General features: G+C 34.5%; 1 protein-coding gene across 1 annotated transcript; it reads right to left on the bottom strand.

The window, feature by feature from the left end:
• Window positions 1–607: 607 nt before the first annotated feature.
• Window positions 608–3,809, bottom strand: LOC108999075 (protein PLANT CADMIUM RESISTANCE 11-like). The gene is made up of 5 exons (XM_018975875.2): window positions 3,312–3,809; window positions 2,397–2,460; window positions 2,020–2,184; window positions 1,615–1,680; window positions 608–1,431 (listed from the first exon to the last, which is right to left on the bottom strand). The coding sequence occupies exons 1-5, from the start codon at window positions 3,593–3,595 to the stop codon at window positions 1,234–1,236; spliced, it is 777 nt and encodes a 258-aa protein (XP_018831420.1). The 5' UTR covers window positions 3,596–3,809; the 3' UTR covers window positions 608–1,233.
• Between the last annotated feature and the right edge of the window lie 14,269 nt (window positions 3,810–18,078).

Raw genomic sequence — 18,078 nt, 5'->3', positions numbered from 1 at the left:
AAGAGAAACACTCACCCTCCTCTATCCTCTCATGGAGGAGGAGTATGAGACTCTGCTGCTATGGACACCAAGTTGAATAACTTATTTCTTTTTTATTAATTACAAAAAACAAAAACTGCAAAAAGAAACATTAAAAATACAAAAACACAAAAACTCTCTGCCACCGCCGCCCACTGCAACCATCGGCTTCACCAGCCTAGACGGCTTTTTTACAAGAAAATTGATTGTACTATAGTAATTTAAATTATATAACTTCTTGTGAGGTCAAAGTATGGTCACCCATAAATTCCCACGTTACGTAACAATTAGCCTTACCTTACAAAAAATTACCCCCGAAAGGGCAATATCCCTTCAATTGCGTGCAAGCGGTTAAACCCAGGGTTTGTACAATCTTTCTTACTTGGCTAAGAGCAACCTGGACGCACCCCACTACTCAAAATGCTTTACCAGGACACATGCATGAGGAGTTTGTGCCCGAAGTTATAGTACTTGTTGGCAAGGTAACGAAAAACTATTCGGTATTCCTGGAGTATTAACACGTGATGTTTTCATATTTTCTTAAAATGTCATGTAAATTAAAATTGATGCTTATAACTAATAAGCCAAGTACCAAATTAACCCAGCACCATATCCAATTTGAGCATCAGGTACAAGCACAACACCACAACCTCCAAGTCCGAAGAGTTTGGAAGAAAATAAATCTAATTTACTCTCAGGGGATTTTCCTAATATGCACGTGTGAGGGGATCAAAGTAGGCATTATTGCAAAGAATGCTACATGATCTAATGGTCCCAAATTCAACCATTCAACAAATCCGGACTAAATAAACCAAGTAGCAAATCAACCCAGCATGCCGGATGATCATAAACTCCATTTCACTAATAACAATTATATTTGTTACCACTGAAATAGTAGAGAATAGGGGAGACTGTAAGGCCCCCCCACTAATATGTTTCCTTTATACATGCTTCTGTACCTGCAAGCACCTTCCTCGTCAACTTTTTTTAATGCAGGTCAATATTGCAGATCCACGGAGCCTGCACTCCCATGGTGGAGCAAAGCTTTAGTCTCCTATGCAAGCAACCACCAAATCCTGAAAACAAACTGGCTAACATCGTGCAGCCTGCGTTACATCTCTCTATTAGCAAAGATATTAAATAGGAAGTTGACATCATTCATAGGCCTGACAATTACTGGGGGCAGCACACCAATATATCTGAATGCCCAAGTTCTTAATTTGAAGCATGATCACTCCCATTTGCACTTTTTTGCATGCTGCAGGGTTCAGGGGACGTTTTTGATGCAGGAGAAGGTTGATTAAGTTCAATGAACGCTTTGCTCCCTTCATGAAAGCCACCAATGCATATCGTGTCACCACGACCATGCCAAATTCCATCTTGGACATTGTTCATCTCCAATGTTCTAGACTCCTATTGCAAATTAATAGAATACTAATAAATTTAAATAAATATAAAGGTTTTATCCAATTTGACTGAAGTCCAATTGTTCGTTGTGACTTCCACAAATTAAAGTTTAACATGAAGCATTTTACAGACTGCAAATTAATTGAAACAGTCAAATTATGCTGACAAAATATTTGCAAGGAAAAGGACCTGGCATAACATGCAGCACGGGCAGATAAGATGGTAGATGCAATCATCCAAGGAACTATCACTGCCCTGAAAACAATAATGATTCCCACAAACTCAGTGACAATCATTTAAATGGAGAAGGAAACCAAAGAAATAAGCATCAGATATACAGGGTAGAAAAAAAATTGTTATTAGATTATTAACACCCTTCAAACAATTCATCTTATAAAAGATGCTAAGCCAGCTTTGGCAAAACATGGGACTATATATGTTTGGAGAAACCACTGCAATAGAGTACATGATCGCAAAGTCAGAACACAAATGTTGAGACAAACATTATTAAACATAGGAAGAAATAGATTGAGCCAAGACAATACCAAGAAGTGGCACTGAGGAACAGAACACAATGATAGACAAAATGCTCACCCCGATGTTAAATCTCTTCTTTATCTGTGCGCGGATAAAGCCCAAATATGTCCCTAAACAAACGGTTAAAGCAAGTGCCAAATAGAGAAAGCAGTGCCGCTTGGTGACAATAAAGGCAATCCAGTTCAGAAGAGCACTAACAACAAGAATGAAGTAAACGGATCCCTGCAAAATTAAAAGAACAATTTTAGAATTTATTTTTTCTTTTGATAAGTAAGAATATAGTTAGAAGTTGAAATTTGAAAGTACAAACATATATAAGAAATGAAATGCAGCGAAGTCAAAATATCACTGTTACTTACCTCACCCTACTTGTATCTTAAATTTCTTTTTCTTTTTCTTTATCTTTTATTCCATTTAACAGTACCAAAATTTACCTGAACAAAACAAGAACCAAAACCAGCTCTTCTCATGTTCTTTCCAAATCTGTAGCAGGGACAACTGCAACATCAAATACCTTGTCACGCACAAGCGTAGTACAAACATGAATAAGTTTGAGAATGTAAAACAAGACCACAAAAATACTCAACCTATCACCTATGGCAGCAAACTATATTTTCAAAGCACGTATTCCATTCAAAGAAATCTTTGATGTATAACACATCACAGCACATTTTTATCCTTTGTCCTTTTATTCCTCTGCCTTGCACAGCCAGAAACTAAAAGCAACCCACATTGGGCTTAGTAGTCACGAAAAGCATGTGCCAAAATATCAGCACCAAAAAAGGGGCAGAAAATGGGAAAACGGGAAAAAAATTGACTTTGAATTATAATTAGAACTATATGCGGATGGAGTTAATTCTTTATTCACCTAATTTAATCACAATAATTGAACGACCCAAAAGAGAAAGGGGAAAATCGAATCAAGATTAAAGCAAATTATGAGTATTCCTATCATTGTTCAAGCCCAGCGAAGAAATGAAACTTCCAAAGATTCTGCACGTGTAAGGAAATACTAAAAAGTTGGAGCTAAAGATGAAAGGCCCCAAAAACAATCCCCGTTAATCAAATTTCAACAGAGGAAAAAAAAAATCAGAATTTCTGAACTAGTTTTGTTCGGTGGAGGATCTAAACAAGTCAAGATATTTTTGAAAAACGAACTTCTCGTGCCTGTAAAGTCAGTTTAGCTTCTTCACACCCAAAATTTATTTCTTTTTCTTCTTTGTCGAGAAAACGAGAAAATATCCCGGAAAAAGTTTTCTGTAGAAACAAACAGCCCCTAATAAGATCATGGCAAAGAAAAATAATAATAAAAAAAAAAAAACAAGAAGGAAGAAAAACAAGGCACTCACCAAGCTGATTCGAGGGCGATACGACGGTCGTGGAAGCAGTCGAGGACCTCACCCTCCCACATCCTGAGGACCCCGCCTATCTCGCCTCCGTCTTCTTGTTCGCCTTGTCCAACGCTCACGAAGCTACTCCATTTTCCCTGCCGAGTCTGCAAAGCCACCGTTGAGCAGAGCATGTCAAAGTCGAGCACCGCCATTCCCTCAATAAACCTTTCCTTCTCCTCATGGTCATCCTCCTTATCTCTCAGCTGCAGTTCCACCTTCTCTCCCTTCTCCATGTCCGCCATTACCACCAAATACCTACAAAACACCCTCAAGAAGAAGCAGAAGCAAATACAAAGAAACTGAATCTGGGGGTATCGTGTTGGTATTCGTTTTGTTTGGTTTATCCATTAAAACACGCCTTTTCCTTTCTTTATGGCCCTATGGGTAATATGCTGCAGAAAAAAGAAAATGACATTGTTGTCTTGTTTGGCTCGGTTCGGAAGTTGAGAGTTTGTTGGACGATTGAAAGCGCGCGGTCGGCGTATATAATGATTAGTGTCACAGCTGTTGCCATCCACTAATTTTGATTTATTAATGTTGTTTTTTCGAATTTTAAAGCCTAAAATAAATGACAGTTAGATATCAATAAAATTTCCACTAATTATCTATGAAATTTAGGCTGCATTTTGGTTGTTGAGTACAGTTAAACTCAGGGCAGGTTTGATAATTAAAATAAAATATAAAATTTTTATTTCATTTCATCTTATCATTACATTTTTTTAAATTTCTATATAAAATATAATAAACATTTTTTAAATTTTTTCAAATCCCAATACACCTTTTTCAAATCCAAAAACAATAATAATATTAAAACATAATATTTTAAACTTCAAAACAAAACACAAAATTATCATATCACCTCCTAAACCTGCCTTACGTATAAAAAAATTCTTAAAATTTTTTTATACGTAAGGCTCACAATCTTTTTTAATTTAATATATCTTTTTATGTGAAACTCATAACTTTTTTTAACTTTCCATAACAAGTATTAAATTCATCTTAACATCCAAACACACTTTAAACTCAGTTTAGACAGCCTCACATAACTCCATCAACTACTCAACTTACTATTATTTATAAAAAAATGAACTCAACTCAATATCCAGACGCATCCACAATATGCGAAGTTTGCACATCTAAATATCATTTTTTGAAATTTAATAATCCAATTTTAAAGAAAAATAAAAATATTAACTTGATTTTAAAGCATTTAATGTTAATATAGAGATTTTGAACAATATAGACTAAAGACATATTTGGACATTTGGAATATTGTAAAATTTTATAGGTAGTAATGAAATTGTTTGAGTCAAGATATATAATTAAATCTTAAGAAATGAGAGGAAAAAAGTTTAAGTGAAATATTATAAAGTTAAAAATTATTCAAATATATTTTTTAATATAACTTTTGTTTTGAAATTTGTAAAAGTTGTATTGATTTTTATATTTTGTTTTAAAATTTGTAACAATCGTATTGATTTTTTTATTTTAATAATAATTAGATGAAAAAGTTAAAATTTTGAAACTATAAAATCTTTTGTATTATTGTGTTTTTTGTGAATGAAATTTCGAAACAACTTGAGAATTTTAAAAATTTTCAGAGTGTCCAGTAGGGGTGTAACTGGTTCGATTTTGTACATATTTTAGAATCAAACTGGTCTACATTGGTTTTAAGATTTAAAAAATCCATACCACACCGGTTATACTCCTAAATCGGTACTTTCGATTTTACCGATTTCAATCCCATTTTTTCGATATATATGATATATATATTATACTATATAATAATATAATGATAATATATTGTAGTATATTATAATTGTATTATAGATAATAATGATATATTATAATATATAATATAGTGATATTGTATTAGTATAATTACTAATACTATAAACTATAGTGATAATATATAATTATTTATATAGGATTCTAAAATTTAATGTTATCTTAATTATTAATTTAGCATATAATATAATATTATTTTATATATAATTATATATATTAGATGTAAAAATTATATATAATATAAAAAGTTATATAAAAAAATATTTTATATATTATAAAAAATTAAAATATATACATATATTTAAATGAATTGGTCCGGTCCAATGTTAGAAAAATGAAAATTAAAACCTGACCGATTTAAAAAAAAATGGAATCATGGACTGATATAAAAATTATATGTCATTAAAATTATTTATATAAGTTTTTTTTTTTTAATAATTACCATACATATGTAGTCATGGACTGCCGTGTATTCCTAATTTCCTACATTATCTGGCATAAATATCAATTATTAAGTTATAGAAAATGATAGACACACAATTTTTTTTAAAAATAAATAATTATATTTTAAATGAAAATAAAAATATCTTATTTTAAAATATGCTGATATAAAAGTAAACAGATCTTATCAGTTAATTTTAATTTATGAAAAATAATAAACACAAGTCACTTTTCATAATATTTTATACAATAATATTTTAAAATCAATTTTAAAAATTTTAAAAAAATATCCTTATTTTATATCATATATTTTAAAATATCATCACTCTTTTTAAGTTATACCATTGATGCGTGATGCCGTGTTTGGGGTTGGGACTGGGAATTGGGATAAGAATCGAGAACAAATTACACAACCAACAGCGGCGGACCCAACGGGAGTGGAATGCTGTGCTGTCATTTGGCTCGAATAATTCTTTGATTCCAGCAGAAGTCTATCCCATTTCTAAGCCATCCCACCTGAAAAAATCTATCTTTAGAAATAGTATTTACAGTAGAATATATAAATATCGTATATTTTTTTAAATATATATATAAAACTTACAACAATAAATAAATATAAATATAAATAATAATAAAGTTCAATTTTTAAAAAATAAATATACTACATTTACATAATCCGTAATTATATCTAATGTTGTTGTTTTCTATTACAAGTTCACGCTGTAAACAATATAGTAAAACACCGACTCCCCTGTTGAGACCTAATTCGATCTTCATAGATTTCTCGAGATAGTATTTTACGAAATTTTGTTATAGCATCTATAATTGCTTCAAGTTTAGGTGGACAGCATGGCTAATAGACATCTACAGGAATTAGCTAATCGACTCCCCAAACAGTACTATAAGAATTGGTACTGAACATCCCCCTGTAATTGTACATGCTCCCATAGCAATAACATATTTTGGTTTTGGTATTTGTTCATACAATCTAACTAAAGAATGAGTCATTTTCATTGTTATTGTACCTGCAGTTAAAATTAGGTTTGCCTGTCTAGGACTCAATCTTGATACCAATCCATAACGATCAAAGTCGAATCGTGAGCCTATTAATGAAACAAATTCAATAAAGGAACAACCAATACCATATAGAAGTGGCCATAAACTAGAGAGTCTTGACCAATTTGAAAGATCATTTGATGTAATTAAAATAACTTAATTTTGGGCTGCTGGATAGTAAGGGAAACTCAATATAATTCATCACATCTTGGAGATTGTAAATTTTATTGATGTTTGTGTATCTTGGAGATTGTAAATTGTTATGTAAATTTTATTGAGTCATTGTTTGGATTTGAAACTCACTTCAACTCATCTCATCTCATCATTACAACTTTATCAAATTTTCATACAAAATATAATAAACAATTCAATTTTTCTAAATTTCAAAAAAATAATAATATTAAATATAATATTCTAAAAATATTTTATTCAACTCATCTAAAACCATCTCAACTCATCTTTGAAGCCAAACGGGTTTGTCGTCTGTCTGACTTCAAGCCTAAGATCCATGTCTGTAGCATTAATTATCTTTCAATCCATCTAAATCCATGAATAATCAGCAGACTAGTCTGAAATAAATAATTATATTTATTATCTTGACACATCACATCACATATATTTTAATTTTTTTTCATTTATTTTATAATAAGTATGTAGTATATGGATGATAAGTAAAACAACTCAATTAGTTTAAAAGAATAAAATAAAAATCAATTTCCAAGACACTCAAACCAAGCTTGGCAAAAGTATGAGCTACTGTATTGCAGCTTTTGTTTACATGTTTTAGAACACATGTTTGAAAACGATGCATTAACTTCCTAACTTCACTAATCACGTTCCCCATTATAGCCATAGACTGTCCATTACGATCAAACTCATTTACAACCAAAAGAGAATTTGATTCAATTGATAAATGAAAGATGCCAAGTTGAAGACACAATTTTAGCCCCCTAAGGACTGCTAGACCTTCAAGCTCATGAACATTTAGACTTGCCCTTTCTCTTATCGCTTCCGCCATTAAAACATCACCCTTTGAATCTCTCAACACAGCACCTATACCTGCCACTGATCCATCTTGAGAGAAAGCTCCATCTACATTCAATTTGAAAGTGCCAGGTGGTGGTGCTTCCCATCTGCAATGCTTCCTAATTACAGACAGTGGTTTGTTCCTCAATTCACGGAACCCTTTTTGCATAGCTAAGGCACTTCCCAATAAATCTTCAGCATGAACTTTTTTTCCTTCAAAAATCTTCATGTTTCTTCTATTCCAGCAGCTCTAGCATATTAAAAAGAAACACTCCAGCAACTCAGCACAGGTATAGAGTTGCAGTTTTAGAGTAGCATCAATAAAGGAGCTGAAGTCATCAACCTGTAACTGCTTAGGGAAGTTTCGAATCCAGAATTCTCTTATTGATGGGCAGGAGAGTAGTACATGCAAAATATCTTCTCTACTATCATTACAGAAAACATAATTTTCTGCAATATTTACATGTTTCTTCCAAAGATTATGCTTTGTAGCCTTGTAGGTAAAATTTCTTCAACAGCTTTCAATGCAAATACTCTTATCTTTGGAGGGAGTTTAATGTTCTAGATAGACTTCCATAATTTCCTTATGAAAGTAGTATTTGATGCTTTCCCATTTTGTCCGTACATATTTACTGATCTAAAGAAACTATATACACTCTTTACTGTGTATCTCCCGTGAGCTTCATTCGTCCGGCAAGTCTCATATGAATTTCCTTGACTAAGCACTATCTTCATGATCTGTAGTGCCACTGCAAGAGGGAACATGGAGGTAATTTTGTTGACATCCCAAACTGTCTGCCCAGGGAGGAATAAAGTATTCACAGTGTCTTCCTCTGCACCTATAACCGACACAGAGTTCATTTCAGCAATCCTTTTAAAACCTGGTACCCACACATCTCTCCATACTTTCACTATATTCCCCGAACCTATTATCCATCTGCACCCTTCCCTCAGTTTTGAAATTGTGCCCTAAATTCCTCTCCAAGCAAAGGAAGGATTGCTTCCCAAACCAGCATCTAGAAAGTGGTTTTTTGGACAATATTTTGCCTTAAAGAAACTGTGTAACGAGTCTGTATTTGTCATTATGCGCCATCCTTGCTTTGCCGAAAGGGCATCATTAAAAATCCTCAAATCCTTGAATCTCATTCCACCCTCTTTTTTTGTTTCACTCATCTTCTTCCAACTTATCCAATGAATTTTCTTCTCTTCATTTTTCTGCCCCCACTAGAATTTTGCCATCATTTGTTCAAGTTCATTACACAAAGATGATGGAAACTTAAAAATAGCTCATGGAATAGATAGGAATAGCTTGTACTACAACTTTAATCAACACTTCCTTTCCTCCAGCCGAGAGTACCTTTTATTTCCATCCTTGCAACTTCCTCCACACTCGATGCTTTATTTCAGAAAAAAACTCTAGTCTTTGACCTCCCAACAAAAGATGGGAGTCCTAAATATTTTTCATACTCCTGACTTTGTCCCACTTCCCAAAAGTCCATAATTTCTTCATTACTTGATAGTTGCACATTTGAACTGAACACAAGGCCCATTTTGTTTCTGTTGATCACTTGACTAGAAGATGCTTCATAAATGTTGAGAAGTGATTGAATTCTCTAATTTTCTTGCATATTTGTCTTACAAAATAAAAGGCTATCATCTGCAAAAAGTAAGTGAGAGATTTTTGGAGCACCTCTACAAATCTGTACAGCTGACATTTCCCCTATTCTCTCGGCATATTTGATCAATGAGACCAAACCTTCAGTACATAGTAAGAATAGGTAAGGTGAAAGAGGGTCACCTTGTCTCAAGCCTCTAGATGGAACAAAAGGACCTTTTGGCACACCATTAACCAAAACTGAAAAAGAAACAGTTTTGACACACATTATAATGAGATGGATCCATGGAGCATTAAAACTCATTACCTCCATAACCACTTGTAAATATGGTCATTCAACACGGTCATGAGCTTTGCTAATATCCAACTTAATAGACATAGATCCATTCTTTCCTTGTCTCTTATTTCTCAAAAAATGCCACCTCATATGCCACTAAAATGTTATCAGTAATGATCCTTCCCGGTACAAAAGTACTTTGAGTTTTTTAGATAATTACATCAAGTACACTCTTAAGCCTATTTGCAAGAACTTTAGCCACTAATTTATACAAAACATTGCATAAACTAATGGGCCTAAACTTAGAAATTTTCTCAGGCTTGTTTTGCTTTGGAATCAGAGCTATGAATGTATGATTAAGAGAGAAATGAATAGTACCCGTTCTGAGAGAGGACAACACCCCATTTGTAACCTCATCACCCACAATATGCCAATATTGTTGAAAGCAAACAGGCGCCATTCCATCAGGTCCAGGAGATTTCGTTGGTGCCATTTGATTCAAAGCTAACTTGACCTCATCTTGATGAAAATCTTTCAGTAACTCAGCATTCATTTCTTCAGTCACCCGACCACTTAAACCTTCCAAAAACTCCCAATTATTATTTCTAATATCAGTTTTGAACAAATTATGGAAAAAGCTAACAATTAGCTGGTCTCTCTCCTCCTCAAAACGCCATATACCCTGCTCATCCTTTAATCCATTAATAAAATTATTTTTCTTCCTTTGTGAAGCCTTATGGTGGAAACATTTTGTGTTCATATCACCCATCTTAAGCTACATAACTTTAGCTCTTTGGTGCCATAGGATTTCCTCCCTCTCTAGCCAAATTTGCACATTATTCCTTGTTGTTGCCAATTCCTCTTTTGTGACTCGTCTTGGATCTGACATTTGTAGTCTATGAAGAGTAGCTCATGCTCTCCTCAGATTCTTGTGCACTTTTCCAAAATTCTTCTCATTCCAGACTTTTAGACCTCTACTGCAAAACTTGATCTTTTGGGATATTGCCATTAAATCATTGCCTCCAGTAACTTCTTGCCAATGTCGTGCAATTACTTCTTCGCACTCATCATCTTCTATCCACATGGTCTCGAATCTGAATAGCTTAATTCTACTTCTAGTCAATCCCTCACTTAAAGAAAGTGATATCGGTAAATGATCAAAATATGCAGCAGAGCAGTGGAATACTCGAGCTTGTGGAAAACATTCCTGCCATTTCAAATTAGCCACAAAACGATCAAGTCTTTCACTTATCACTTGTTGGTTTTGTCTCCTACTAGACCACGTGTATTTAGTACCTTGAAACCCCAAGTCTAGCAGATGGCAATCATCAAGAGCACCTCTATAGGCATGCATTAACCTCTCTTGCCTTAGTCTTCCACCCATCTTTTCATTGTTGCTCAGCACCTCATTGAAATCGCCACAGACCAACCATGGGATATCTTGAGTTTCCCTTAAGCGTCGAATTAAATCCCAAGACTCTCCTCTTCTTTCAGTTTCTGGATGTCCATATAATCCTGTAAACTTCCACTGAATTCCTTTACTCGGATCCTTTATCTTTGCATCAATATGGAAGAAAGAGTAGCTCTTGATACTCAAGCTAATCTCACTCTTCCACATGAGAGCCAGACCTCCACTCCTCCCTTCACTCGGTACAACAAAACAGCCGTCAAAACCCACCCTTATTTGAATCCTTTCCATAGCCGTAGCATCCAATTTTGTTTCCAGCAGAAACACAACTGTGGGAACTACCTTCATGATGAGATCATGAAGAGATCGAACTCCCTGTGGGTTCCCAAGCCCACGGGAGTTTCAACTTATGAATTTCATTGTTTGTGGTGGGGCTGCTTTATAGCCTCCACCATTCTTCTTTCATCAAACTCCACTTTATTTCCTTGTGTTCTCTCATTTTTCAGGCGCTTTGTTTCAGACGAGATCAATGCTAAGGCCTTCCTCTTTCCTTTAGTATCTTGTGGCAAATGAGTTATTGTTGGGCTTCCAATAGAAGGTGGACATACATGAGTCCATTTCCTCCCTGGTCTCCCTCGTTTGGGCCAGGAAGTTGGATCAATTAGGCCCAGTTCATCTATTAGTTTTGGCTCATCTCCAGACGTATAAAGGGAACCGTCAATATGGACTGGAGTTGATTTTGTAAGGGCCTCACCTTTCAAACTACTGTTAAAGTCAATATCAGACAGAGTAGTTGTTTGTTTACCCGTGATTACCTCCTCCCTTCTTGATTGTTCCTTCTGCAGGTTTCTCATTTCCCCATCTAGTCCAGCTATCGTATGAGGTAAGGCCTCTTTTCCCCTCATTAATCCAGCATGGGGGTCTGTACTTTTGGCCTTAGTAGAGTTGACTTTGTGTGCCCCAATGTTGTGTTTCACACTCCCACATGCACTTCCTAAGATTTCACCTGTTTTTTCCAGGTTTGCTTCTTTCCCTTTGGAGCTTGTACAAGGTGACGGAATAGGAACCTCGTTGCCTTGCTTGGCTTGGTGTTTCGGTGGTTTACAGAGGAGGCCCCTGCTCTCAGTCATGGCCCATATGGATAATTCTCTTCCTTCTATGTTTCACAAGTTTTCATCTTCTCGTCACAATCTTTATGACTGTGACCCAATATCCCACAAATATAACAGAATGTAGGTAACCTTTCATACGTAAAACAAACCCAGCAAACACCTTTGGTAGGTAGTTTAATACATTTACCTCGTAGTAGAGGTTTTGTAACATCCAATCTTACCCTGATTCTGATGAACTCACCCCATACAACTTCATTTTTCTCCATATTGATCTCTTTTACCAAACCTATGCTGTCACCGATTTTCCTCACCACCCTTTCATTCATGGCTCCTAGTGGTAGGTCGTATAGTCTTATCTAGAAGGAAGACAAGACTATCTTTATTTTGTGTGCCTGTAAGCCTCCTGCGAAGTGTTTCACCAAGACGAGATGCCTATCAAAAGACCAAGGGCCTTCGCTTTGCACCTTGACCTTTTCCTACTGGTCTTCGATTTCCACCAAAAGTAGTTTAGAGCCCAGGTCCTTGAACCAAATTCTCTTTACTGGTCTCCATAGTTTCTGCAAAGTTTGTTTAAAAGCCTCACGGTTGTAATGTTTCTCTGTAAGTTGAGACACTAGGAGACAGTGCTCACCTCTTTTATTCGTTTCGTCGAGCAGCTCCTCTTCCACTATAACCTCCTCTTTTTCTTGTTCCGACAAAGACATCCGTTTACATAAATCTTCTAAAGACTCTTCCATGATGGAAGAGTTTTGAGACCTGTACTTGAGACAGGCTGTAACACACCTCAAGTTGCTTAAAGAGAAATACATAGAAATTACTCACTTCGAGGGGAGCACCTCCATTGAAGAAAGAAAGAAAATGATAAGAGAAAGAGAAATATAATTTGCATTAACTTTCTGAATAGTTGAACCCTAAAGCCATTGGCTTATACATAAAGAAGATGACTCCTACATGGGCTCGGGCTAACACAACTAAAGGCACACAAGAAAATAAAACTAAGGGCCCAAGCCCACTAGCTACATTCTAGTCCAAATAACCTGTTAAATCACAATAAAAGCAATTGTAAATGGAATTAAACTGATCCAAGGTCCATGGCCCAAGCACTTTATTTGTGGATTGTGACAAATGCATGGAATATTTATCTATCCATTTACAAATATATCTTTTTATTTTATAATAATATATATATTTAGAAAATATTTAACAATTAAGCATAAAATATTTAAAAATAACTTAGGGTACCATTTTGTAATGATACCATAGCAGAAATTTTAAAAAATTCTCATAATTTTATTCACAAATATTACTCAAATATAAAATAATTTTTAATTTTCAATATTCAATTTTTTCATCTAATATTTATCTAATCATTATAACTATTACAAATTTTAAAATAAATATAAAAAATCAATATAGCGTTTTCAAACATCAAAACAAAAATTATATTAAAAAATTATATTTGACCAAGATTTTTATCTTTATAATAGTTTTATTTGAATTTTTCTCTCTCTTTTTTCAAAACCTAATAAAAATCTTAATTTAAACCATTTAATTATTGTTTATAAAATCTTAAGATATTCTAAATATCCCAATGAAGCAAGAAGTATAAAAAAATTCTTCAAACAACTTATCTCATCTCGTCTTATTTACAAAAGGCCCAATTTGGATAATGAGAGTTTCACATCTCATCCCAATATCTAAACACTACAAACACAAACGCGTTTCAATTTAAAATTTTTAACTTGTTCATATAATCATAACCTAATCATTACTACTTCCCAAACTTCTAAACAAAACACAAAAAATAATTCAATTTTTTCAAATCTCAAAATAAAAAATAATATTCTAAAAATATTTTAACTTTATAATATTTTTATTCAACTTTTTTCTCTATTATTTCCCAAAATCTTATAAAATATTTAAACTCAAGCTATTTCTAATATATCTTATCTCAACTAACTATCCAAACCAATTTTGAGGCTTCGCACCTCTGCTGTTGATTGTTTGTTTTTTGTTTTTGGTCTCTAACAACCTTGAGAAGCCTTAAAATCTCAACGGGCATCTTGCTCTGGTCAAACATGACGCCTCTACCCGAGCAAGCACCACCCAAAATCACATTGTAGCAGTCGATGACATGAAGGAACGAGTGTCGAAGCTTCAGAAATAATTTTCAACCATGAAACAAGAGATTTACAAGCTAGCGAGGACAAAAGGAAGTTGGAACATGATCTTGAAAAAGTTCTTGCTTAGACTAATTAAAGACGAGGACCTATGTGTTGGGAAAAATCAATTACCGATTTGGAATTAATTGAGTCAATCACTAAACAACAAAAATAATTTTCTCCCACTTTGTATGAACCTGTTAGGAAGTAATGAATAAAGCACAATATAAACCAATATCACACACACAGAAAGAAAAACAATTTATACTTGGAAAACCTTCCTACTGTTGGAGGAAAAATCATGGGATCGTAGTCTACCCAAATCTCCACTATCAACAAATAATGGGTATATAATATTTTTCTCTAGATAGAACTAGAGGCATACAATCAATAATAATCTCAAGAAATACTTTCTTGACAACCAAACAATGTGATTAGGAGAGATCTCACCAAAATGAGTTACTGTTCACAGTCACATATACCAGCAATACTGCTCCAAATCCGATCTCCACTGTTCATATTGTAGAGCCTTGAGTCTTGAACGTGCCTACAACATTTCAACTCAATCGGACTACAGACAACTCCGATCAATGTGTATAACTGAAGCTGGACAAGCTCCTCTGTTTTGGTTGGTGTCTTTTCCTCTCCTAATATCACTCTCACGTCTTTCACTTGTTCTCTCTACTCTAATAACAATAACACTTAAGTTTAAAACCTAATTGATCTGGGCCTAAACCCTCTCTCTATGTGAACTTAATGGTCCCACATGAGCCATCCTCCATATAGGAGGGAACCCAACACAACACTATGATCCAAATGCATAGAAGCAGCACAACAATCCTAAAACCCCACCAACATCCAAAGCACCACTTGTGAACGAAAAAAAAAAATGATGGCAATACAGGTGTGAAAATATTGATACGACCCGTGAATTTAACATGAACACGACACGAAATTTGGGAGTTTGAATTTGACATAAATGGGTTTCGGTCAAAACGGGTTGACCCATTAAAACACGATTAATAAACGGCTCATCCTGCTTAACCTGAAACTAACCCACAATAACCCGTTTAAATTTTATTCCAAAATTACAATTTTATTATTTGTTGTATTGTAATATTGATATTTCTTAATATTTCTTATGTTTTATTGTTGAAATTTTAATTATAGACCTATGTTTATATTTGTTATTATTGGATTTGTAATATTGGTTTTATTATAGATTAAAATCTAAAAAATATTGATTTTTTTATTAGTAGGTAACCTTATTTCTTTTTTAAATATTGTGGCTACTAATAAATATGTGTTCAAGCATTATCTAAAGGCAGTGCAAGTATCTGATAAGGACAAAGCCCAACAACAACCAGATAGAGATCAAGCTAATAAGGACAAAGTCCAGTAACAACTAGATAGAGATTGAGCTTCCTAATATGATTAATCTCCAATATTTATGTGATTGTATTTGTATATGTTTTGATGTTTCTTTTTTTTTTTTTTAAATGAAAGAAATTTCATTGCGCCAATATCAATCAATACATGATTTATCTAGTAAAATAATATACATAACCTCATGGTGGCCTTCTTCAATCCAAGCAGACTCATTTTCTAAAGACATGCCTACTTTTGCAGCAACATGTGCTGCCTTGTTGCCACTCATTTTGACAAAAGCTAGTTTCCAACTTGCATGCCTAGAGATGAAGAACTGAATATCCTCAATCAACTACCCCTACCAAGAACAATCAACTTTAGGAGAATTAACACAATCAATTACTACTTTAGCATCTCCCTAAAAAACCACTTGATTAAGTCCCAACTCGTGACAAAGTTGCAAATTTCTAATTAGAGCATAGCATTTTGCAAAAATTGCAGCACAAACATGAGCTTTTGGAGCAGACAAAACAGCCTCAGCCTCACCTCTACTATTTCTTAGCACAATACCAATTCCCATTGTCTTCTTTCCAGAATCGAAAGCAACATCAAAGTTAAGCTTGTAGAATGGATCCATTGGTAGACTCCACCCCATATTAGTAACTTGTTGAGCCTTCCTGTCTGTAGCATTAAGTGAATACTGATACACCTCATGAAATGCTTCAATGTCACTTAAAGCTGACCTTAGAAGAACAGAAGGACTCATGAAGTTGTTATCAATCACCAGACTATTCCTCCTAGCCCAAATTTTGTGTAGAACAACAGCCACCTGATTCAACTTCTGAGCATCTAGTCTGCTATATAAATCATACCACAGCAAGGTAAAATCATTATAATCATAATGTCATTTCTTAACAGGGCTATCATTCACCCCCCACACATCCACTGCAGTAGGACAGTTCCAAAGGACATGAATAATTGTATCCTTATGCCTTTTGCAAACTAGGCACAGACCATCCTCAATAATCTATTTTTTCTTCAGAATATGTTTTGTAGGTAAGATATTATTAAGTGCCTTCCAAACAAACTGTTTAATCTTACTAAGAACTTGCAACTGCCATAGCTCCTCCGCTACACATCAACTTCCTCTCCATTCGAGGCCTCTCCTTGACACTGATTCCTCATCAAATAGTCTAAAAAATAAGCACTCTTTACTTTAAATACACCATTTTTAGTCCTTACCGAAAACAATTTGTCATTAACATCCCTCAAACTGATAGGAATACTGCAAATTAACTTGGCCTCTTTTGAACTGAAAATTTCTTCCACCAAGTTAGACTTCCACCTATGATTAACATAATCAATTAAATCTACAACTTTAATTTCTGGCTCCAACTTATGCATAAGAGTTTGTACTCTATAAGTTGTGGTAGCCATTTATCATGCCAAACTCTTATACTCTTGCCATCTCCCACCCTCCAAACAACTCTTTCCTTAACCAAATCTAGTGAGGACCAAATACTTCTCCAAATATGAGAAGGAGATGATCTACCTTAGACTCCATCAGCTCACAGTTTTGGAAATACTTGTGTTTAAAAACTTGTGCCACCAAAGAGGAAGGTTCTTGAATTAACCTCCATACTTGTTTTGCCAACAAAGCTCTATTAAAACTAATTAAATCCCTCAATTTCCTTCGATAACATAGAAGGCAATCGAAATAGACTCATGGTGTAAGTTGGTATGGCTTGTAGTACACTCCTGATGAGAATTTCCTTACCTGCTGATGATAACAATTCAGACTTCCAACTGCTAATCCTCCTCTAAATCTTCTCCTTTAAGCCCTTGAAAGTGTTGTACTTAGACCTTCCTACCATAGTAGGCAGGCCTAAATACCTGTTGTAATTACCACATACCACTCTATTAGTAGACAAAGTGATCAACTCCCTTGTAGCAGGATCTGTATTCGAACTAAACAGAATAGAAGTCTTTTGCTTGTTCATAGTCTTTTGCTTGTTTTGATGTTTATTAATACTATATATTCTACTCTATAAATATAATACAAAATGCTCTCTCTCAATCAATGAGAGTTTCCAAACAATACACCTCATTTAAGTGTTCTGTATTGGTACTAGAGCCCCTATAGACTCACATCACCTTCTACTATGGCCACCTCTGATTCATCTTCCTCAATCTCTCCTCCCCCACCTCAACCACAATCCTTGCCTTCTTCCCCTGTCACTCTCTCCCACCTTATTACCATTAAACTCACAAAAGACAATTTCCTGCTATGAAAGGCTAAGATAATTTCATACTTCCGTGGTCAGCAACTCTTTGGCTACCTTGATGACTTTACATCTACTCCTACTCCTTTATTGCCCAATTCCCTCCCCAACCGTGCCTACCACACATGGTGTCAACAAAACCAACTCATACTTAGCACTCTCCTCTCCAACTTATCTAAAAATATTCTCT

This window comes from Juglans regia, chromosome 3, assembly GCF_001411555.2.
Source record: "Juglans regia cultivar Chandler chromosome 3, Walnut 2.0, whole genome shotgun sequence".
Lineage (NCBI taxonomy): Eukaryota > Viridiplantae > Streptophyta > Magnoliopsida > Fagales > Juglandaceae > Juglans > Juglans regia.
Note: the sequence above shows the minus strand (reverse complement) of the source record. Positions and strands in the feature narration are given on the sequence as shown.